Source organism: Panulirus ornatus, chromosome 15 (assembly GCF_036320965.1).
Source record: "Panulirus ornatus isolate Po-2019 chromosome 15, ASM3632096v1, whole genome shotgun sequence".
In the NCBI taxonomy this organism is placed as follows: domain Eukaryota; kingdom Metazoa; phylum Arthropoda; class Malacostraca; order Decapoda; family Palinuridae; genus Panulirus; species Panulirus ornatus.
This window is the reverse complement of record NC_092238.1, coordinates 20,094,276-20,120,455: the sequence shown is the minus strand read 5'-3', so window position 1 is coordinate 20,120,455 and position 26,180 is coordinate 20,094,276. Positions and strand designations below refer to the sequence as shown.

General features: G+C 38.5%; 1 protein-coding gene across 1 annotated transcript in view; it reads right to left on the bottom strand.

The window, feature by feature from the left end:
- Nucleotides 1-26,180, bottom strand: part of LOC139753620 (probable glutamate receptor) — a 316,265-nt gene that overhangs the window by 265,798 nt on the left and 24,287 nt on the right. The window contains exon 2 of the mRNA XM_071670236.1: nucleotides 16,071-16,214. Coding sequence (XP_071526337.1) covers nucleotides 16,071-16,214 — 144 coding nt within the window. The remainder of the gene's footprint in view (nucleotides 1-16,070; nucleotides 16,215-26,180) is intronic.

Below are 26,180 nucleotides of genomic sequence, written 5' to 3'. Positions count from 1 at the left end.
TGATGGGAACAAATAAAGGCAGACAGTATGAATTATATACATGTGTATATGTGTATATGTCTGTGTGTGTATATATATGTGTACATTGAGATGTATAGGCATGTATATCTGGGAGTGGATCTGGCAGTGGATGGAACCATGGAAGCGGAAGTGAATCATCGGGTGGGGGAGGGGGCGAAAATTCTGTTAGCCTTGAAGAATGTTTGGAAGTCGAGAACATTATCTCGGAAAGCAGAAATGGGTATGTTTGAAAGAATAGTGGTTCCAACAATGTTGTATGGTTGCGGGGCGTGGGCTATGGATAGAGTTGTGCGCAGGAGGGTGGATGTGCTGGAAATGAGATGTTTGAGGACAATGTGTAGTGTGAGTTGGTTTGATCGAGTAACTAATGTAAGGGTAAGAGAGATGTGTGGAAATAAAAAGGGTGTGGTTGAGAGAGCAGAAGAGGGTGTTTTGAAATGGTTTGGTCACATGGAGAGAATGAGTGAGGAAAGATTGACCAAGAGGATATATGTGTCAGAAGTGGAGGGAACGAGGAGAAGTGGGAGACCAAATTTTAGGTGGAAAGATGGAGTGAAAAAGATTTTGAGTGATCGGGGCCTGAACATGCAGGAGGGTGAAAGGAGGGCAAGGAATAGAGTGAATTGGAACTATGTGGTATACCGGGGACGACGTGCTGTCAGTGGATTGAACCAGGGCATGTGAAGCGTCTGGAGTATACCATGGAAAGTTGTGTGGGGCATGGATGTGGAACGGGAGCTGTGGTTTCGGTGCATTATTACATGACAACTAGAGACTGAGTGTGAACGAATGGGGCCTTTGGTGTCTTTTCCTAACGCTACCTCGCACACATGAGGGGGGAGGGGGTTGCTATTATATGTGTGGTGAGGTGGCGATGGGAACAAATAAAGGCAGACAGTATGAATTATGTACATGTGTATGTATGTATATGTCTGTGTGGGTATATATATGTGTACATTGAGATGTATAGGTATGTATATTTGCGTGTGTGAACGTGTATGTATATACATGTGTATGTGGGCGGGTTAGGCCATTCTTTCGTCAGTTTCCTTGCGCTACCTCGCTAACGCGGGAGACAGCGACAAAGCAAAATAAGTAGATATATATATATATATATATATATATATATATATATATATATATATATATATATATATATATATATATATATATATATATATATATATATATATAAGAGGGGCAAGTATGAAATCTGTTGGGGATGAGAGGGCTTGGGAAGTGAGTCATTTGTTGTTCGCTGATGATACAGCGCTGGTGGCTGATTCATGTGAGAAACTGCAGAAGCTGGTGACTGAGTTTGGTAAAGTGTGTGAAAGAAGAAAGTTAAGAGTAAATGTGAATAAGAGCAAGGTTATTAGGTACAGTAGGGTTGAGGGTCAAGTCAATTGGGAGGTAAGTTTGAATGGAGAAAAACTGGAGGAAGTAAAGTGTTTTAGATATCTGGGAGTGGGTCTGGCAGCGGATGGAACCATGGAAGCGTAAGTGGATCATAGGGCGGGGAAGGGGGTGAAAATCCTGGGAGCCTTGAAGAATGTGTGGAAGTCGAGAACATTATCTCGGAAATCAAAAATGGGTATGTTTGAAGGAATAGTGGTTCCAACAATGTATGGTTGCGAGGCGTGGGTTATGGATAGAGTTGTGCGCAGGAGGATGGATGTGCTGGAAATGAGATGTTTGAGGACAATGTGTGGTGTGAGGTGGTTTGATCGAGTAAGTAACGTAAGGGTAAGAGAGATGTGTGGAAATAAAAAGAGCGTGGTTGAGAGAGCAGAAGAGGGTGTTTTGAAATAGTTTGGGCACATGGAGAGAATGAGTGAGGAAAGATTGACCAAGAGGATATATGTGTCGGAGGTGGAGGGAACGAGGAGAAGTGGGAGACCAAATTGGAGGTGGAAAGATGGAGTGAAAAAGATTTTGTGTGATCGGCGCCTGAACATGCAGGAGGGTGAAAGGAGGGCAAGGAATAGAGTGAATTGGATCGATGTGGTATACCGGGGTTGACGTGCTGTCAGTGGATTGAATCAGGGCATGTGAAGCGTCTGGGGTAAACCATGGAAAGCTGTGTAGGTATGTATATTTGCGTGTGTGGATGTATGTATATACATGTGTATGGGTGTGGGTTGAGCCATTTCTTTCGTCTGTTTCCTTGCGCTACCTCGCAAACGCGGGAGACAGCGACAAGAATATATATATATATATATATATATATATATATATATATATATATATATATATATATATATATATATATATATATATATATATATATATATATATATATATATATATATATATATATATATATATATATGTATTCCTATGAGTTCACGGGGAAAATGAAACACGAAAAGTTCCCAAGTGCACTTTTGTGTAATAATCACATCAGGGTAGACACAAGAGAGAAATATAACAGTCAGTTGATATACATCGAAGAGACGAAGCTAGGATGCCATTTGGTAAACATGTGATTGTCCAAAACATACAACGAGCGTTCATAAACTTATCATTTTACAAATCTTATCAACAATAAAATTATGTAATTTGTACAGACCATCAGTAATATTAAGATTATAATTTTTTGTGTATGTAATATTAGAAGATTCCATGATAATTCTCTTTGTAATAGAGTTAGAGTTAACAACTGAGATGGCGTTACTCCAGTCAATACAATGATCATAGTTTCTAACATGATTAAACAAGGCATTTCATTCTTGTCCCGTTTTTATACTACATTTATGTTGCTTAAGTCTAACAGAAAGATCCTTACCACTCTGACCAACATAAAATTTATCACAGTTTCCACAAGGAAATTTATAGATGCAACCAAGAGAATTTTCTGGTGAATTCCTGATTAAGATATTCTTTATAGTATTATTGTTGCTAAAGGCAACATTTACATTAAAGGATTTAAGCTACATGGGAAGCAAAGTGAAATTATTATTAAAAGGGATAACTAAAAGATTCTTGGTGTCAATGGGAGATTTGGGCTCAACTCTATAAAATGATTTCTTTGCTAACTTTAGGGATTTATCAATGAAAGATCTAGGGTACTTTAACTTAGATCCAATAGAATATATCTTCTCAAACTCATCATCAATAAACTCTAGACTGCAAATACGTAATGCCCTTAGGAACATAGATTGAAATGATGATAATTTATCTCTGTCATGTTGAGATGAGTACTAATGGATATATGAGCAAACATTTGTGGGTTTTCCTTATATGCTAAACTTAATCTTGTTTCCTTGTCTATGGATCACAATCTAAAAATGGTAGCATACCATTACTTTCATTTTCTACAAGAAATTTGATGGAAGGTACTAAATTGTTAAGTAAGGGGAAGAAATATTTGTAAATTTTCATTTGTTGGCCAAACACAAAGAACATCATCTACATACCTAAACCAAATTGCATTAGAAGGTAAGATATCCTTTAGTAATTTTGTTTCAAAAAATTCCATATAAAGATTACTTAGTACAGGTGAAAGAGGGTTACCCATTGCCATACCAAATTCTTGAGCATATTAATCTCCATTAAATTGAAATGCACAGTCTTTTATACACAATTTTATCAGTTCAATGAAATTAGAATTTGAAACAGGTAAATGAATATCATCCAAGTGAGGAAACATCAAAGCTAACTAGTTAGGAATCAAAATTAGTATTGATATTGTTTAGCTTGTTGACTAAATCTACATTGTTCATGATATTTGAATTTGATACCTTACCCACTAAAGGGCTTAATAAGGAAACTAACCATTTTGATAATTTATATGTGATGGAGCCTACTGAACTCACTATAGGTCTTGCTGGAAAATTTTGTTTATATGTTTTGATAAGTCCATACATATATGGCAATGAAGGGGACAAAGATGACAAATTTTTGATGAGAGAAATGTTACCTATGATCATTGTATTGACTGGAGTAACGCCATCTCAGTTGTTAACTCTAACTCTATTACCAAGAGAAATATCATTGAATCTTCTATTAGTAAATACACAAAGAATTATAATCTTAATATTAGTGATGGTCTGTACAAATTAGATAACTTTATTGTTGATAAGATTTGTAAAATGATAAGTTTATGAACGCTCGTTGTATGTTTTGGACAATCACATGTTTACCAAATGGCGTCCTAGCTTCGTCTCTTCGTTGTCTATCAACTGACTGTTATATTCCTCTCTTGTGTCTCCCCTGATGATGTTATTATTACACGAAAAGTGCACTTGGGAACTTTTCGTGTTTCATTTTCCCCGTGGACTCATAGGAATATCTTGATCACGCGCAAAATTGTGATCCTTTCTAACATATATTCCACACGGCTCTTCTATTACTTCTCTACAAGCTGTCCTGGACTTTCTCCGTTCGTTACTGCTTTCTCCAAATCGCTAATCAAGGCTCACCAACTGAAGTTACGATTTGAATTCCTTAGGAAATGCCTTGATGAACAAGTGATGCCAAGATCCGTCCTACCTCAACGTTTCTTGCAGCTGTTTGGTCGACCATTTGACCAATTTCAAAATATCATTTTAAAGAAAAATATTGAATTAAGGAAACATGAAATGTAGGAGGCTTTTCGCATTTCAAGAGAGAAGAAACGTGCCTTTCGAATGACAATACCGATACACTGGAAGAACCGGATGTTGGACTATTGCTATGATGAATAAAGGAAAGAACGCAATAGGCTGCAAGTGTCACTAAACCGTAAGTTGGACCATCTTATTGAAAACAGCGACAGGACCAAGGAGAGAAACTCATCTTTTGTGGTAAACCTGTCTAAAAAACAACTAGATAAAGATTCCTTGTGTCCATTAGGCTATGGTCTAAGTTTCGTATGCTCTAACAGAGAAGCCAGCTGTGTTGATGTCACAAAGTCTTTTTATAATTTAGAAAAATACAGTAATTTAAGCAATGATGATTTTAATATTTGCAAGGGTTTAGTGTATGCCAGTTTGTCAAAACCAATGGAAGCTAATTGCCCTAAAAGATTCATAAGAGTTATTAACACCTTAAAAAAAGACAAGGATATACATATTACTAAAGCAGATAAGGCTAACGCTGTTGTGATTTTAGACAAAAGTAACTATTTATCTAAAATGAATGATATAAATGATAACACAACATATTCTAAACTTAGTAAAAATCTCTTAAAAGCAGTTAATTCTCACTTCAATAAAGAAATGAAGTTGTTGTTAAAAGGTAACATTTCTCTTATCAAAATTTTGACATCTTTGTCCCCTTCATTGCCATATATATATATGGACTTATCAAAACATATAAACAAAATTTTCTAGCAAGACCTATAGTGAGTTCAGTAGGCTCAATCACATATAAATTATCAAAATGGTTAGTTTCCTTATTAAGCCATTTAGTGGGTAAGGTATCAAATTCTAATATCATGAACAATGTAGATTTAGTCAACAAGCTAAACAATATCAATATTAATTTTGATTTCAAACTAGTTAGCTCTGATGTTTCCTCACTCTTCACTAAAGTTCCAGTTGATGACCATTTTAGAATATTTATTTGATATCTTTAATGATATTCAATTACCTGTTTCAAAGTGTGATTTCATTGAACAGATAAAATTGTGTATTTCAATTTAATGGAGATTATTATGCTCAAGAATTTGGTATGGCAATGGGTAACCCTCTTTCACCTGTACTAAGTAATCTTCATATGGAATTTTTTGAAACAAAATTACTAAAGGATATCTTACCTTCTAATGCAATTTGGTTTAGGTATGTAGATGATGTTCTTTGTGTTTGGCCAACAAATGAAAATTTACAAATATTTCTCCCCTTACTTAACAATTTAGTACCTTCCATCAAATTTCTTGTAGAAAATGAAAGTAATGGTATGCTACCATTTTTACATTGCATGATCCATAGACAAGGAAACAAGTTTAAGTTTAGCATATACAGAAAACCCACCAATGTTTGCTCATATATCCATTAGTACTCATCTCAACATGACAGAGTTGAATTATCATCATTTCAATCTTTGTTCCTAAGGGCATTACGTATTTGCAGTCCAGAGTTTATTGATGATGAGTTTGAGAAGATATATTCTATTGGATCTAAGTTAAAGTACCCTAGATCTTTCATTGATAAATCCCTTAAGTTAGCAAAGAAATCATTTTATAGAGTTGAGCCCAAACCTCCCATTGACACCAAGACTCTTTTAGTTCTCCCTTTTAATAATAATTTCACGTTGCTTCCCATGTAGCTTAAATCCTTTAATGGAAATGTTGCCTTTAGCAATAATAACACTATAAAGATTATCTTAATCAGGAATTCACCAGAAAATTCTTTTGGTTGCATCTATAAAGCTCCTTGTGGAAACTGTGATAGATTTTATGTTGGTCAGACTGGTAAGGATCTTTTTGTTAGACTTAGGCAACATAAATGTAGTATAAGAACAGGACAAGAATCAAATGCCTTGTTTAATCATGTTAAGATCTATGATCATTGTATTGACTGGAGTAACGCCGTCTCAGTTGTTAACTCTAACTCTATTACCAAGAGAAATATCATTGAATCTTCTATTATTAAATACACAAAGAATTATAATCTTAATATTAGTGATGGTCTGTACAAATTAGATAACTTTATTGTTGATAAGATCTGTAAAATGATAAGTTTATGAACGTTCGTTGTATGTTTTGGACAATCACAAGTTTACTAAATGGCGTCCTAGCTTCGTCTCTTCGATGTATATCAACACTGTTATATTACTCTCTTGTGTCTCCCCTGATGATGTGATTATTACACGATAGAGCACTTGGGAACTTTTCGTGTTTCATTTTCCCCGTGGACTCATAGGAATATCTTGATCACGAGCAAAATTGTGATCCTTTCCAATATATATATATATTGCTGTGTAGGTATGTATATTTGCGTGTGTGGACGTGTGTATGTACATGTGTATGGGGGGGGGGGGCCATTTCTTTCGTCTGTTTCCTTGCGCTACCTCGCAAGCGCGGGAGACAGCGACAAGGTATAAAAAAAAAAAAAATATATATATATATCATACAAACCTCCAACAGCCAGGATCGAACCCGGGACCCTTGTGCAAGAGTCAGGCATGCTAACCGCTAGGCTATGGGACTGCGCAGGGGTCCCGGGCTCGATCCTGGCTGTTGGAGGTTTGTATGTTCTATGAAGGTGCGAGTTCATATGTACTTCATTCGTATATATATATATATATATATATATATATATATATATATATATATATATATATATATATATATATATATATATATATATATATATATATATATATATATATATTTTTTTTTTTTTTTTTTTTTTTTTTTGCTTTGTCGCTGTCTCCCGCGTTTCCGAGGTAGCGCAAGGAAACAGACGAAAGAAATGGCCCAACCCACCCCCATACACATGTATATACATACACGTCCACGCACGCAAATATACATACCTACACAGCTTTCCATGGTTTACCCCAGACGCTTCACATGCCCTGATTCAATCCACTGACAGCACGTCAACCCCGGTATACCACATCGATCCAATATACTCTATTCCTTGCACGCCTTTCACCCTCCTGCATGTTCAGGCCACGATCACTCAACATCTTTTTCACTCCATCTTTCCACCTCTAATTTGGTCTCCCACTTCTCCTCGTTCACTCCATCTCTGGCACATAGATCCTCTTGGTCAATCTTTCCTCACTCATTCTCTCCATGTGACCAGACCATTTCAAAACACCATCTTCTACTCTCTCAACCACACTTCTTATTACCACACATCTCTTTTACCCTCTTACTACTTACTCGATCAAACCACCTCACACCACATATTGTCCTCAGACATCTCATTTCCAGCACATCCACCCTCCTCCGCACAACTCTATCTATAGCCTACGCCTCGCAACCATATAACATTGTTGGAAACACTATTCCTTCAAACATATCAATTTTTGCTTTCCGAGATAATGCTCTCGACTTCCACACATTCTTCAACGCTCCCAGAATTTTCACCCCCTGCCCCACCCTATGACTCACTTCCGCTTCCATGGTTCCATCCACTGCCAAATCTACTCCCAGATATCTAAAACACTTACCTTACTACAGTTTTCTCCATTCATACTTACTTCCCAATTGACTTGTCCCTCAACCATGCTGTACCTAATAGCCTTGCTCTTATTCACATTTACTCTGAGCTTTCTTCTTTCAGACACTTTACCAAACTCAGTCACCAGCTTCTGCAGTTTCTCACACGAATCAGTCACCAGCGCTGTATCATCAGCGCACAACAACTGACTCACTTCCCAAGCTCTCTCATCCACAACAGACTTCATACTTGCCCCTCTTTCCAAAAGTCTTGCATTCACCTCCCTAACAACTTCATCCATAAACAAATCAAACAACCATGGAGACATCACACACCCCTGCCGCAAACCAACATTCACTGAGAACCAATCACTTTCCTCTCTTCCTACATGTACACATGCCTTACATCCTCGATAAAAGCTTTTCAGTGCTTCTAACAACTTGCCCACCACACCATATATTCCTAATACCTTCCACAGAGCGTCTCTATCAACTCTATCATATGTCTTCTCCAGATCCATAAATGCTACATACAAATTCATTTCCTTTTCTAAGTATTTCTCACATACATTCTTCAAAGCAAACACCTGATCCACACATCCTCTATCACTTCTGAAACTACACTACTCTTCCCCAATCTGATGCTCTGTACATGCCTTCACCCTCTCAGTCAATACCCTTCCATACAATTTCCCAGGAATACTCAACAAACTTACACCTCTGTGATTTGAGCACTCACTTTTATTCCCTTTGCCTTTCCACAATGGCACTATGCAAGCATTCCTCCAATCGTCAGGCACCTCAACATGAGTCATACATACTTTAAATAACCTTACCAACCAGTCAACAATACAGTGACCCCCTTTTTTAATAAATTCCACTGCAATACCATCCACACCCCCTGCCTTGCCGGCTTTCATCTTCCGCAAAGCTTTTACTACCTCTTCTCTGTTTACCAAATCATTCTCCCTAACCTTCTCACTTTGCACACCACCTCGATCAAAACAACTTATATCTGCGACTGTATCATCAAACACATTCAAAAAACCTTCAAAATACGCACTCCATATCATTCTCACATCCCCACTACTTGTTATCACCTCCCCATTAGCCCTCTTTCACTGAAGCTCCCATTTGTTCCCTTGTCTTATGCATTTTATTTACCTCCTTCCAATACATCTTTTTATTCTCCTTAAAATCTAATGATACTCTCTCACCCAACTCACATTTGCCCTCTTTTTCGCCTCTTGCACCTTTCTCTTGACCTCCTGCCTCTTTCTTTTATACATCTCCCAGTAATTTGCATTACTTCCCTGCAAAAATCGTCCACATGCCTCTCTCTTCTCTTTCACAAACAATCTGCCTTCTTCATTCCATCACTCACTCCCCTTTGTAATCTGCCCACCTCCCACCTTTCTCATGCCACAACCATCCTTTGCGCAAGCTATCACTGCCTCCCTTAGGACATCCCATTCCTCTCCCACTCTCCTTACGTCCTTTGTTCTCATCTTTTTCCATTCTGTACTCAGTCTCTCCTCGTACTTCCTCACACAAGTCTCCTTGCCAAGCTCACTTACTCTCACCACTCTCTTCACCCCAACTTTCTCTCTTCTTTTTTGAAAACCCCTACAAATCTTCACTTTCGCCTCCACAAGATAATGATCAAACATCCTGCGCCTCTCAGCACATTATCTAAAAGTCTCTCTTTCGCTCGGCTATCAATTAACACGTAATCCAATAACGCTCTCTGGCCATCCCTCTTACTCACATGCATATACTTATGTATATCTCTCTTTTTAAACCAGGTATTCCCAATCACCAGCCCTTTTTCAGTACATAAAGCTATAAGCTCTTCACTAATTCCATTTACAACACTGAGAGTAAATGTGAATAAGAGCAAGGATATTAGGTACAGTAGGGTTGAGGGACAAGTCAATTGGGAGGTAAGTTTGAATGGAGAAAACCTGGAGGAAGTGAAGTGTTTTAGATATCTGGGAGTGGATTTGGCAGCGGATGGAACCATGGAAGCGGAAGTGAATCATAGGGTGGGAGAAGGGGCGAAAGTTCTGGGAACATTGAAAAATGTGTGGCAGTCGAGAACCTTATCTTGGAAAGCAAAAATGGGTATGTTTGAAGGAATAGTGGTTCTAACAATGTTATATGGTTGCGAGGCGTGGGCTATAGATAGAGTTGTGCGGAAGAGGGCGGATGTGGTGGAAATGAGATGTTTGAGAACAATATGTGGTGTGAGGTGGCTTGATCGAGTAAGCAATGAAAGGGTAAGAGAGATGTGTGATAATAAAAAGAGTCTTGTTGAGAGAGCAGAAGAGGGTGTTTTGAAATGGTTTGGTCACATGGAGAGAATGAGTGAGGAAAGATTGACCAAGAGGATACATGTGTCAGAGGTGCAGGGAACGAGAAGTGGGAGACCAAATTGGAGATGGAAAGATGGAGTGAAAATGATTTTGAGTGATCAGGGCCTGAACATGCAGGAGGGTAAAAAGGCTTCAAGGAATAGAGTAAATTGGAACGACGTGGTATACCGGGGTCGACGTTCTGTCAATGGATTGAACCAGGGCATGTGAAACATCTTGGGTAAACCATGGAGAGTTCTATGGGGAGTAGATTTGGAAAGGGAGCTGTGGTTTCGGCGCACTATACATGACATCTAGAGACTGAGTGTTGTCTTTTCCTAGTGCTACTTTGCGCACATGCGGGCGGAGGGAGTTGTCACTTCATGTGTGGCGGGGTGGTGACGGGAATGAATAAGGACTGACAGTATGAGTTATGCACATGTATATATATGTATATGTCTGTGTGTGCATATATATATATATATATACGCTGAAATGTATAGGTATGTATATGTGAGTGTGTGGACGTGTATGTGTATACATGTGTATGTGGGTTGGGCTGGGCTATTCTTCCGTCTGTTTCCTTGACGTGACGGCGACGGGGTATAATAAGAAATAAAGATATATATATATATATATATATCTGGTGCGGGGGACGGCGACGGGGCAAAGTGAATAAATAGATAAATATATATAGGGGAGAAAGAATACTTCCCACGTATTCCCTGCATGTCGTAGAAGACGACTAAAAGGGAAGGGAGCGGGGGGCTGGAAATCCTCCCCTCTCATTTTTTTTTTAAATTTTCCAAAAGAAGGAACAGAGAAGGGGGCCATATGAGGATATTCCCTCAAAGGCCCAGTCCTCTGTTCTTAACGCTACCTCGCTAATGCGGGAAATGGCGAATAGTATGAAAAAAAAAAAAAAAAAAAAAAAAAAAAATATATATATATATATATATATATATATATATATATATATATATATATATATATATATATATATATATATATATATCCCTAGGGATAGGGGAGAAAGAATACTTCCCACGTATTCCCTGCGTGTCGTAGAAGGCGACTAAAAGGGGAGGGAGCGAGGGGCTGGAAATCCTCCCCTCTCTTTTTTTTTCAATTTTCCAAAAGAAAGAACAGTGAAGGGGGCCAGGTGAGGATATTCCCTCACAGGCCCAGTCCTCTGTTCTTAAAGCAACCTCGCTAACGCGGGAAATGGTCAATAGTATAAAAATATATATATATATATATATATTTTTTTTTTTCAAACTATTCGCCATTTCCCGCATTAGCGAGGTAGCGTTAAGAACAGAGGACTGGGCCTTTGAGGGAATATATATATATTCCTATGAGTCAACGAGGAAAATGATACACAGAAAGTTCCTAAGTGCACTTCGTGCAGTAATCACACCATCAAGGGAGATGCAAGGGAGAAATATAACAGTCACTTGATATACAACGAAGAGACGTAGCTAGGACGCAATTTGGTAAACATGCGATTGTCCAAGACAGACAACGAGCGTATCATAAACTTATCATTTTACAAATATCTATCAACAATAAAGTTTTGTAATGTGTATAGACCATCACAAACATTAAGATAATAATTCTTTGTGTATTTGATAATAGAAGATTAAATAATATTTCTTGAGGTAATAGTGTTAGGGTTAATAACTAAGATGGCATTACTCCGGTAAATACAATGATCATAATTTCTAACGTGAGTAGATAAGGCATATGATTCTTGTTCTGTTATCATAACATTTTTATATTGCTAAAGTCTAACAGAAAGATCTTCACCAGTCTGCCCAACATGAAACTTATCACAATTTCACACCACAAATTCTCCTCAAACATCTCATTTCGAACACATCCACTCTCCTACGCACTACCGTAGGTATATCCCATGCCTTGCAACCATATAACATTGTTGAATCTACTATTCCTTCAAACATACCCATTTTTGCTCTCCAGGATAACAATGTCGCCTTCCACACATTCTTCAAATCTCCCAGAACCTTCGCCCCTCCCCAACCCTGTGATTCACTTCTGTTCCAGTTTTCCATCCGCTGGCAAATTCACTCCCAGATATCTAAAACACTTAACTTCCTCCAGTTTTTCTCCACTCAAACTTACCTTCCAATTGTCTTGTCCCTCAACCCTACTGTACCTAATAACCTTGCTCTTATTCACATTTACTCACATTTACCCTCACTTTACCAAACTGTGTCACCAGCTTCTGCAGTCTCTCACACGAATCAACCACCAGCGCTGTATCATCAGCGAACAAGTGACTCACTTCCCAAGCTCTCTCATCAACAACAGACTGCATACTTGCCCCTCTCTCCAAAACTCTTGCATTAACCTTCCTAAGACCCCCATCCATAAACAAATTAAACAACCATTGAGACATCATGCAACCCTGCCGTAAACCGACATTCACTGAGAACCAATCACTTTCCTCTCTTCCTGCTGGTACACACGCATTATATCATCGACAAAAACTTTTTACTGCTTCTATCAACTTGCCTCCCACACCATAAATTCTTAATACCTTCCTCAGAATATCTCTATCAACTCTATCATATGCCTTCTCCAGATCCATAAATGCTACATACAAATCCATTAGATTTTCTAAGTATTTTTCACATACATTCTTCAAAGCAAACACATGATCCACACATCCTTTACCACTTCTGAAACCACACTGCTCTTCCCCAGTCTGATGCTCTGTACATGCCTTTCACCTATCAATCGATACCCTCCCATATAATTTCCCAGGAATACTCAACAAACTTATACCTCTGTATTTTGCACAATTACCTTTATCCCCTTTGCCTTTGTACAATGGCAATCTGCATGCATTCCACCAATCCTCAGGCACTTCACCCTAAAACATATATACATTGAATATCCTCACCAATCAGTTATTAATGTAATCACCCTCTTTTCTAGTAAATTTTACTGCAATACTATCCAAACCCTCCGCCTTGCCGGCTTCCATCTTCCGCAAAGCTTTCACTACCTTTTCTCTGTTTACCAAAAAATTCTCCTTGACCCTCTCATTTCGCACACCTCCTCGACCAAAGCACCCTATAATTGACACTCTATCATGAAACACATTTAACAAACCTTCAAGATACTCACTCCATCTCCTTTTCACTTCACCACTACTTGTTATTACCTCCCTATTAGCTCCCTTCACCAATGTTCCCATTTGTTCTCTTGTCTTACGCACTTTAGATATTTTCTTCCAAAACATCTTTATATTCTCCCTAAAAGTTAATGATATTCTCTTACCCCAACTCTCGTTTGCCCTCTTTTTCACCTCTTGCAACTTTCTCTTTAACTCCTGACTCTTTCTTTCATACATCTTCCAGTCATTTCCGCTATTTCCCTGCAAAAATTTCCGATATGCCTTTCTCTTCTCTTTCACTAACAATCTTACTTCATCATACTACCAACCACTTCCCTTTCTAATCTGCTTATCTCCCACGCTTCTCATGCCACAGGCATCTTTTGCGCAATCTATCACACCTTCCCAAATTAAATTCCATTCCTCGCCCGATCCCCTTACTCATTTGATCTCACCTTTTTCCATTCTGCACTCAGTCTCCTCTGATATTTCCACACTCTAATCTCCTTTCCAAGCTCACTTACTCTCATCACTCTCTTCACCCCAACATCGTCTCTTCTATTTTGAAACCCTCTACCAGGTATTCCCAAACACCAGTCCTTTTTCAGCACACAAATATAAAAGCTCTTCAACATTTCTATTTACAACACTGAACATGTAAACAAATGTACACCACATATACGCCAATTATACCCTCAAATGCCACATTACTCACCTTTGCATTCAAAGCACCCTAGGGATCGGGGAGAAAGAATACTTCCCACGCATTCCCCATTTGTCGTAGAAGGCGACTAAAGGGGACGGGACTGGTAGGCTAGAAACCCTCGCCTCCTTGTATTTTAACATTCTAAAAGGGGAAACAGGAGTCATACGGGCAGTGCCCATCCTCATCGAAGGCTCATGTTGGGGTGTCCAAATGTGTGTTGATGTGGCCAAGATGAGAAAAAAGGAGAGATAGGTTGTATGTTTGAGGAAAGGAACCTGGATGTTTTGGCTTTGATTGAAACAAAGCTCATGGGTAAAGGGGAAGAGTGGTTTGGGAATGTCTTGGGAGTAAATTCCGGGGTTGGTGAGAGGACAAGAGCAAAGGAAGGAGTAGCACTACTCTTGAAACAGGAGTTGTGGGAGTATGTGATAGAGTGTAAGAAAATAAACTCTAGATTAATATGGGTAAAACTGAAAGAGGATGGAGAGAGAGAGATGGGTGATTATTGGTGCCTATGCACCTGGTCATGAGAAGATCATAAGCGGAAAGTGTTTTTTCTATATATATATATATATATATATATATATATATATATATATATATATATATATATATATATATATATATATATATATATATATATATATGGAAGAAGAAAGTTAAGAGTAAATGTGAATAAGAGCAAGGTTATTAGGTACAGTAGGGTTGAGGGTCAAGTCAATTGGCAGGTGAGTTTGAATGGAGAAAAACTGGAGGAAGTGAAGTGTTTTAGATATCTGGGAGTGGATCTGGCAGCGGATGGAACCATGGAAGCGGAAGTGGATCATAGGGTGGGGGAGGGGGCGAAAATCCTGGGGGCCTTGAAGAATGTGTGGAAGTCGAGAACATTATCTCGGAAAGCAAAAATGGGTATGTTTGAAGGAATAGTGGTTCCAACAATGTTGTATGGTTGCGAGGCGTAGGCTATGGATAGAGTTGTGCGCAGGAGGATGGATGTGCTGGAAATAAGATGTTTGAGGACAATGTGTGGTGTGAGGTGGTTTGATCGAGTGAGTAACGTAAGGGTAAGAGAGATGTGTGGAAATAAAAAGAGCGTGGTTGAGAGAGCAGAAGAGGGTGTTTTGAAGTGGTTTGGGCACATGGAGAGGATGAGTGAGGAAAGATGGACCAAGAGGATATATGTGTCGGAGGTGGAGGGAACAAGGAGAAGAGGGAGACCAAATTGGAGGTGGAAAGATGGAGTGAAAAAGATTTTGTGTGATCGGGGCCTGAACATGCAGGAGGGTGAAAGGAGGGCAAGGAATAGAGTGAATTGGAGCGATGTGGTATACCGGGGTTGACGTGCTGTCAGTGGATTGAAGCAAGGCATGTGAAGCGTCTGGGGTAAACCATGGAAAGCTGTGTAGGTATGTATATTTGCGTGTGTGGACGTATGTATATACATGTGTATGGGGGGGGGGGGGTCGGGCCATTTCTTTCGTCTGTTTCCTTGCGCTACCTCGCAAACGCGGGAGACAGCGACAAAGTATAATAAAAAAATAAATATATATATATATATATATATATATATATATATATATATATATATATATATATATATATATATATATATATATATATATATATGTGTGTGTGTGAGTGTGTGTGTGTGTGTGTGTGTGTGTGTGTGTGTTGTTGTCATCATACATAATACATCATACATCATACATCAACATCGTTATCATTCTCTTTATCAGTTTATTAACTTACGTAAAGTTGAGCGACTTGGCGGCGGTATTCAGCATATTAGCGACGGGACCCACAACAGAGAGGCTTCCATCTTCCCGTACTAGTACGTCATGGTGAGGGGGCCAGGCAACCACTGACACCACTAACGACACTGCCTCCATAAATCTGTGAGATATACCACACTTTACTACACATAGCACACCGTACTACACATAGCACACCGTACTACACATAGCACACCGTACTACACATAGCACACCTTACTACACCTACCACACCTTACTACACATACCACACCTTACTACACATACCACACTTTACTACACATACCACACCTTACTACACATATCCCACCTTGCCACACATATCCCACCTTACTACACATATCCCACCTTACTACACATACCACACCTTACTACACATACCACACCTTGCTACACATACCACACTTTACTACACATACCACACCTTACTACACATATCCCACCTTGCCACACATATCCCACCTTACTACACATATCCCACCTTACTACACATACCACACCTTACTACACATACCAAACATCACTACACATACCACACCTTACTACACATATCCCACCTTACTACACATACCACACCTTACTACACATACCACACCTTACTACACATATCCCACTTTACCACACATACCACACCTTGCTACACATATCCCACTTTACTACACATGCCACACCTTACTAAACATACCGCACCTTACTACACATACCACACTTTTATAAAAATACTACACGTTACTACACATACCACACATTACTACACATACCACACCTTACTACACATACCACACTTTGATAAAAATGCTACACGTTACTACACATACCACACATTACTACACATACTACACATTACTACACACACCACACCTTACTACATATACCACACCTTAATACACATACCACACCGTACTACACATACCACACCTTACTGCACATATCCCGCTTCACTACACATACCACAACTCACTACATATGCCACACCTTACCGCACATTCCACACCTTACTACACATATCCCATTTTAGTGCACATACCACACCTTTCTACTCATAAAACACCTTACTACACTCCACACCTTACTACACATACCACACCTCACTACACATGCCGCACCTTACTAAACCTGCTACAGCTTACTACACATATCCTACCTTAGTGCACATACGCCACCTTACTGCACGTACCACTCCTTACTACACATACCACACCTTGCTACACATACCACATCTTACTACACATACCACACCTTACTACACATACCACACCTCACTACACATCCCACACCTTACTACACATACCAAACATCACTACACATACCACACCTTACTACACGTACCAATCCTCACTACACATATCCCACCTTACTACATATACCCTACCTTACTGCATATATCCCATGTTACTACACATACCACACCTCACTACACATACCACACATCACTACATATATCCCACCTTACTACACATATCACACCTTACTACACATACCACACTTTGCTACATATATCCTACCTTACTACATATACCACACCTTACTACACATCACATCTTACTACACATACCACACCATACTGCACATACCAAACCTTACTACACATACCACATCTTACTACACATACCACACCTTACTACACATACCACACCTTGCTACACATACCACACCTCACTACATGTACCACACCTTACTACACATACCAAACATCACTACACATACCACACCTTACTACACATACCAATCCTCACTACACATATCCCACCTTACTACATATACCCTACCTTACTGCACATATCCCATCTTACTACACATACCATATCTTACTACACACACCACACCTTAATACACATACCACACCTCACTACATATATCCCACCTTACTACACATATCACACCTTACTACACATACCACACTTTGCTACATATATCCTACCTTATTACATATACCACACCTTACTACACATCACATCTTACTGCACATACCACACCTTACTACACATACCACACCTTACTACACATACCAAATTTTACGACATATAAAACACCTTACCCAACATACCAGACTACTTACTGCAAATTCCACATATTACTACATATACCACAACTTACTGCAGATACCACACTTTACTACACATGCTACACCATACTACGCATGCCACACCTTATTAAACATACCATAACCTTACTATACATACCACCCCTTACTACACATAACACAACTTATTACACATATTACAACATTACTACACATACCACACCATATTGTTTGTACATAGAGCATCTTACTATAGCCACCTCACTATAATCCATATACCACACCTTACTACACATAACACACCTTATTGCACATACCGTACCCAAATACATATATCACACATTATTGTACACACTGCACTTTATTATATATACTACATCTTACTCTAACTGCCACGCTATATTTCAAATACCAGATTTTACTACATACTCTACACCTTACTGCACATGACACAACTTACTACACATATCATATCTTATAACAAATTCCACATCTTACTACACATACCACACTTAACTGCACATCTTACTACATATACCAAACCTTACTACACATATCGCACTTAATTGCACACACCACATCTTATTACACATACCACACCTTACTACACATACCACACCTTACTGCACATACCACAACTTACTACACATTCCAGACCTTACTGCACATACCAAAACTTACTACACATACCACACCTTACTACACATAACACACGTTACTACACATATCACACTTAACTGCACACACTACATCTTACTACATATACCACACCTTACTACACATATCCCACCGTATATATATATATATATATATATATATATATATATATATATATATATATATATATATATATATATATATATATATATATATATATATATATATATATATATCCCTGGGGATAGGGGAGAAAGAATACTTCCCACGTATTCGTTGCGTGTCGTAGAAGGCGACTAAAAGGGAAGGGAGCGGGGGGCTGGAAATCCTCCCCTCTCGTTTTTTTTCTAATTTTCCAAAACAAGGAACAGAGAAGGGGGCCAGGTGAAGATACTCCCTCAAAGGCCCAGTCCTCTGTTCTTAACGCTACCTCGCTATCGCGGGAAATGGCAAATAGTATGAAAAAAAAAAAAAAAAATATATATATATATATATATATATATATATATATATATATATATATATATATATATATATATATATATATATATATATATATATATATATATATATTATTAGGTACAGTAGGGTTGAGGGTCAATTCAATTGGGAGGTGAGTTTGAATGGAGAAAAACTGGAGGAAGTGAAGTGTTTTAGATATCTGGGAGTGGATCTGGCAGCGGATGGAACCATGGAAGCGGAAGTGCATCATAGGGTGGGGGAGGGGGCGAAAATTCTGGGAGCCTTGAAGAATGTGTGGAAGTCGAGAACATTATCTCAGAAAGCAAAAATGGGTATGTTTGAAGGAATAGTGGTTCCAACAATGTTGTATGGTTGCGAGGCGTGGACTATGGATAGAGTTGTGCGCAGGAGTATGGATGTGCTGGAAGTGAGATGTTTGAGGACAATGTGTGGTGTGAGGTGGTTTGATCGAGTAAGTAACGTAAGGGTAAGAGAGATGTGTGGAAATAAAAAGAGCGTGGTTGAGAGAGCAGAAGAGGGTGTTTTGAAATGGTTTGGTCACATGGAGAGAATGAGTGAGGAAAGATTGACCAAGAGTATATATGTGTCGGAGGTGGAGGGAACGAGGAGAAGAGGGAGAACAAATTGGAGGTGGAAAGATGGAGTGAAAAAGATTTTGTGTGATCGGGGCCTGAACATGCAGGAGGGTGAAAGGAGGGCCAAGAATAGAGTGAATTGGAGCGATGTGGTATACCGGGGTTGACGTGCTGTCAGTGGATTGAATCAAGGCATGTGTATGGGGGTGGGTTGGGCCTTTTCTTTCGTCTGTTTCCTTGCGCTACCTCGCAAACGCGGGAGACAGCGACAAAGCAAAAAAAAAAAAAAAAAAAATATATATATATATATATATATATATATATATTATATATATATATATATATATAAATATATATATATATATAAATATATATATATATATATGTATATATATATCTATACATATATATATATATATATATATATACATATATATATATATATATATATATATATATATATATATATATATATATATATATATATATATATATATATATATATATAATTATCCCTGGGGATAGGAAGAAAGAATACTTCCCACTTATTCCCTGCGTGTCGTAGAAGGCGACTAAAAGGGGAGGGAGCGGGGGGCTGGAAATCCTCCCCTCTCGTTTTTTTTTTTTTTTTTTTTTTTTAAAAGAAGGAACAGAGAATTAGGCCAGGTGAGAGTATTCCCCCAAAGGCCCAGTCCTCTGTTCTTAACGCTACCTCGCTAATGCGGGAAATGGCGAATAGTTTGAAAGAAAGAAAATATATATATATATATATATATATATATATATATATATATATATATATATATATATATATATATATATATATATATATATATATATATATATATATATATATATATATATATATATATATATATATATATATATATATATATATATATATATATATATATATATATATATATATATATATATATATATATATGTATATATATATATATACTTAGAAAAGCAAATGGATTTGTATGTAGCATTTATGGATCTGGAGAAGGCATATGATAGAGTTGATAGAGATGCTCTGTGGAAGATATTATGAATATATGGTATGGGAGGCAAATTGTTAGAAGTGAAAAGTTTTTATCGAGGATGTAAGGCATGTGTACGTGTAGGAAGAGAGGAAAGTGATTGGTTCTCAGTGAATGTAGGTTTGCGGCAGGGGTGTGTGATGTCTCCATGGTTGTTTAATTTGTTTATGGATGGGGTTGTTAGGGAGGTGAATGCAAGAGTTTTGGAAAGAGGGGCAAGTATGAAGTCTGTTGGGGATGAGAGAGCTTGGGAAGTGAGTCAGTTGTTGTTCGCTGATGATACAGCGCTGGTGGCTGATTCATGTGAGAAACTGCAGAAGCTGGTGACTGAGTTTGGTAAAGTGTGTGAAAGAAGAAAGTTAGGAGCAAATGTGAATAAGAGCAAGGTTATTAGGTACAGTAGGGTTGAGGGTCAAGTCAATTGGGAGGTGAGTTTGAATGGAGAAAAAGTGGAGGAAGTGAAGTGTTTTAGATATCTGGGAGTGGATCTGGCAGCGGATGGAACCATGGAAGCGGAAGTGGATCATAGGGTGGGGGCGGGGGCGAAAATTCTGGGAGCCTTGAAGAATGTGTGGAAGTCGAGAACATTATCTCGGAAAGCAAAAATGGGTATGTTTGAAGGAATAGTGGTTCCAACAATGTTGTATGGTTGCGAGGCGTGGACTATGGATAGAGTTGTGCGCAGGAGGATGGATGTGCTGGAAATGAGATGTTTGAGGACAATGTGTGGTGTGAGGTGGTTTGATCGAGTGAGTAACGTAAGGGTAAGAGAGATGTGTGGAAATAAAAAGAGCGTGGTTGAGAGAGCAGAAGAGGGTGTTTTGAAATGGTTCGGGCACATGGAGAGAATGAGTGAGGAAAGATTGACCAAGAGAATATATGTGTCGGAGGTGGAGGGAACGAGGAGAAGAGGGAGACCAAATTGGAGGTGGAAAGATGGAGTGAAAAAGATTTTGTGTGATCGGGGCCTGAACATGCAGGAGGGTGAAAGGAGGGCAAGGAATAGAGTGAATTGGAGCGATGTGGTATACCGGGGTTGACGTGCTGTCAGTGGAGTGAATCAAGGCATGTGAAGCGACTGGGGTAAACCATGGAAAGCTGTGTAGGTATGTATATTTGCGTGTGTGGACGTATGTATATACATGTGTATGGGGGTGGGTTGGGCCATTTCTTTCGTCTGTTTCCTTGCGCTACCTCGCAAACATTCTTCAAGGCTCCCGGAATTTTCGCCCCCCTCCCCCACCCTATATGTATATATATATATATATATATATATATATATATATATATATATATATATATATATATATATATATATATATATATATATATATATATATATATATATATATATATTTACATATATATATATCTTTTTCTTTCTTTCAAACTATTCGCCATTTCCCGCATTAGCGAGGTAGCGTTAAGAACAGAGGACTGGGCCTTGAGGGAATACCCTCACCTGGCCCAATTCTCTGTTCCTTCTTTTGGAAAATTAAAAAAAAAAACGAGAGGGGAGGATTTCCAGCCCCCCGCTCCCTCCCCTTTTAGTCGCCTTCTACGACACGCAGGGAATACGTGGGAAGTATTCTTTCTCCCCTATCCCCAGGGATATATATATATATATATATATATATATATATATATATATATATATATATATATATATATATATATATATATATATATATATATATATATTTATATATATATATATATATATATATATATATATATATATATATATATATATATATATATATATATATATATATATATATATATATATATATATATATATATATATATATATATATATATGCATATATATAGATGGGAGGTGGGTTGATTAGAAAGGGTAGTGAATGGTGGGATGAAGAAGTAAGAGTATTAGTGAAAGAGAAGAGAGAGGCATTTGGACGATTTTTGCAGGGAAAAAATGCAATTGAGTGGGAGATGTATAAAAGAAAGAGACAGGAGGTATAGAGAAAGGTGCAAGAGGTGAAAAAAAGGGCAAATGAGAGTTGGGGTGAGAGAGTATCATTAAATTTTAGGGAGAATAAAAAGATGTTCTGGAAGGAGGTAAATAAAGTGCGTGAGACAAGGGAGCAAATGGGAACTTCAGTGAAGGGCGCAAATGGGGAGGTGATAACAAGTAGTGGTGATGTGAAAAGGAGATGGAGTGAGTATTTTGAAGGTTTGTTGAATGTGTTTGATGATAGAGTGGCAGATATAGGGTGTTTTGGTCGAGGAGGTGTGCAAAGTGAGAGGGTTAGGGAAAATGATTTGGTAAACAGAGAAGAGGTAGTGAAAGCTTTGCGGAAGATGAAAGCCGGCAAGGCAGCAGGTTTGGATGGTATTGCAGTGGAATTTATTAAAAAAGGGGGTAACTGTATTGTTGACTGGTTGGTAAGGTTATTTAATGTATGTATGACTCATGGTGAGGTGCCTGAGGATTGGCGGAATGCGTGCATAGTGCCATTGTACAAAGGCAAAGGGGATAAGAGTGAGTGCTCAAACTACAGAGGTATAAGTTTGTTGAGTATTCCTGGTAAATTATATGGGAGGGTATTGATTGAGAGGGTGAAGGCATGTACAGAGCATCAGATTGGGGAAGAGCAGTGTGGTTTCAGAAGTGGTAGAGGATGTGTGGATCAGGTGTTTGCTTTGAAGAATGTATGTGAGAAATACTTAGAAAAGCAAATGGATTTGTATGTAGCATTTATGGATCTGGAGAAGGCATATGATAGAGTTGATAGAGATGCTCTGTGGAAGGTATTAAGAATATATGGTGTGGGAGGCAAGTTGTTAGAAGCAGTGAAAAGTTTTTATCGAGGATGTAAGGCATGTGTACGTGTAGGAAGAGAGGAAAGTGATTGGTTCTCAGTGAATGTAGGTTTGCGGCAGGGGTGTGTGATGTCTCCATGGTTGTTTAATTTGTTTATGGATGGGGTTGTTAGGGAGGTAAATGCAAGAGTTTTGGAAAGAGGGGCAAGTATGAAGTCTGTTGGGGATGAGAGAGCTTGGGAAGTGAGTCAGTTGTTGTTCGCTGATGATACAGCGCTGGTGGCTGATTCATGTGAGAAACTGCAGAAGCTGGTGACTGAGTTTGGTAAAGTGTGTGGAAGAAGAAAGTTAAGAGTAAATGTGAATAAGAGCAAGGTTATTAGGTACAGTAGGGTTGAGGGTCAAGTCAATTGGGAGGTGAGTTTGAATGGAGAAAAACTGGAGGAAGTGAAGTGTTTTAGATATCTGGGAGTGGATCTGTCAGCGGATGGAACCATGGAAGCGGAAGTGGATCATAGGGTGGGGGAGGGGGCGAAAATTCTGGGAGCCTTGAAAAATGTGTGGAAGTCGAGAACATTATCTCGGAAAGCAAAAATGGGTATGTTTGAAGGAATAGTGGTTCCAACAATGTTGTATGGTTGCGAGGCGTGGGCTATGGATAGAGTTGTGCGCAGGAGGATGGATGTGCTGGAAATGAGATGTTTGAGGACAATGTGTGGTGTGAGGTGGTTTGATCGAGTGAGTAACGTAAGGGTAAGAGAGATGTGTGGAAATAAAAAGAGCGTGGTTGAGAGAGCAGAAGAGGGTGTTTTGAAATGGTTTGGGCACATGGAGAGAATGAGTGAGGAAAGATTGACCAAGAGGATATATGTGTCGGAGGTGGAGGGAACGAGGAGAAGAGGGAGACCAAATTGGAGGTGGAAAGATGGAGTGAAAAAGATTTTGTGTGATCGGGGCCTGAACATGCAGGAGGGTGAAAGGAGGGCAAGGAATAGAGTGAATTGGAGCGATGTGGTATACAGGGGTTGACGTGCTGTCAGTGGATTGAATCAAGGCATGTGAAGCGTCTGGGGTAAACCATGGAAAGCTGTGTAGGTATGTATATTTGCGTGTGTGGACGTATGTATATACATGTGTATGGGGGGGGGGGGGTTGGGCCATTTCTTTCGTCTGTTTCCTTGCGCTACCTCGCAAACGCGGGAGACAGCGACAAAGTATAAAAAAAAAAAAAAAAAAAAAATATATATATATATATATATATATATATATATATATATATATATATATATATATATATATATATATATATATATATATATATATATATATATATATATATATATATATATATATATATATATATATATATATATATATATATATATATATATATATATATATATATATATATATATATATATATATATATATATATATATATATATATATATATATATATATATATATATATATATATATGTCTCCCACGTTAGCGAGGTAGCGCAAGGAATCAGACGAAAGAATGGCCCACCCACATATACACATGTAAATACAGACACGTCCACACATGCACATAAGCATACCTATATATTTCAACGTATACATATACATATATACACAGATATACACAAATATACACATGTATATAATTCATATTTGCTGCCTTGATTCATTCCCGTCACTACCCCGCCACACATGAAATGATAACCTCCTCCCCCTGCATGCACGCGAGGTAACCCTAGGAAAAGACAACAAAGGACACATCCGTTCACATTCAGTCTCTAGGTGTCATGTATAATGCAACGAAACCACAGCTCCCTTTCCATATCCAGGCTCCACACATCTTTCCATGGTTTACCCCAGAGGCTTCACATGCCCTGGTTCAATCCAGTGAGAACACGTCGACCCCGGTATACCACATCGTTCCAATTCACTCCATTCCTTGCACGCCTTTAATCCTCCTGCATGTTCGGGCCCCGATCGCTCAAAATCTTTTTCATTCCATCCATCAACCTACAATTTGGTCTCCCACTTCTCGCTTCCTCCACCTCTGACACATATATCCTCTCTGTCAATCTTTCCTCACTCATTCTCTCCATGTGACCAAACCATTTCAAACCACACTATTCTGCTCTCTCAACCACATTCTTTTCATAACCACACATATCTCTTACCCTTCCATTATTTACTTGATCAACCCACCTCACACCACATATTGTCCTCAAACATCTCATTTCTAACATATCCACCCTCCTCCACACAACTCTATCTATAGCCCACGCCTCGCAACCATATAACATTGTAGGAACAACTATTCCTACAAACCTACCCACTTTTGCTCTCCGAGATAATGTTCGCGCTTTCCAAACATTTTTTAACGCTCCCAGAACTTTCGCCCCTCCCTAACCCTGTGACTCACTTCCGCTTCCATGGTTCCATCCGCTACCAAATCTAATCCAAGATATCGAAAACACTTCACTTCCCCAGTTTTTCTCCATTCAAACTAACCTTCCAAT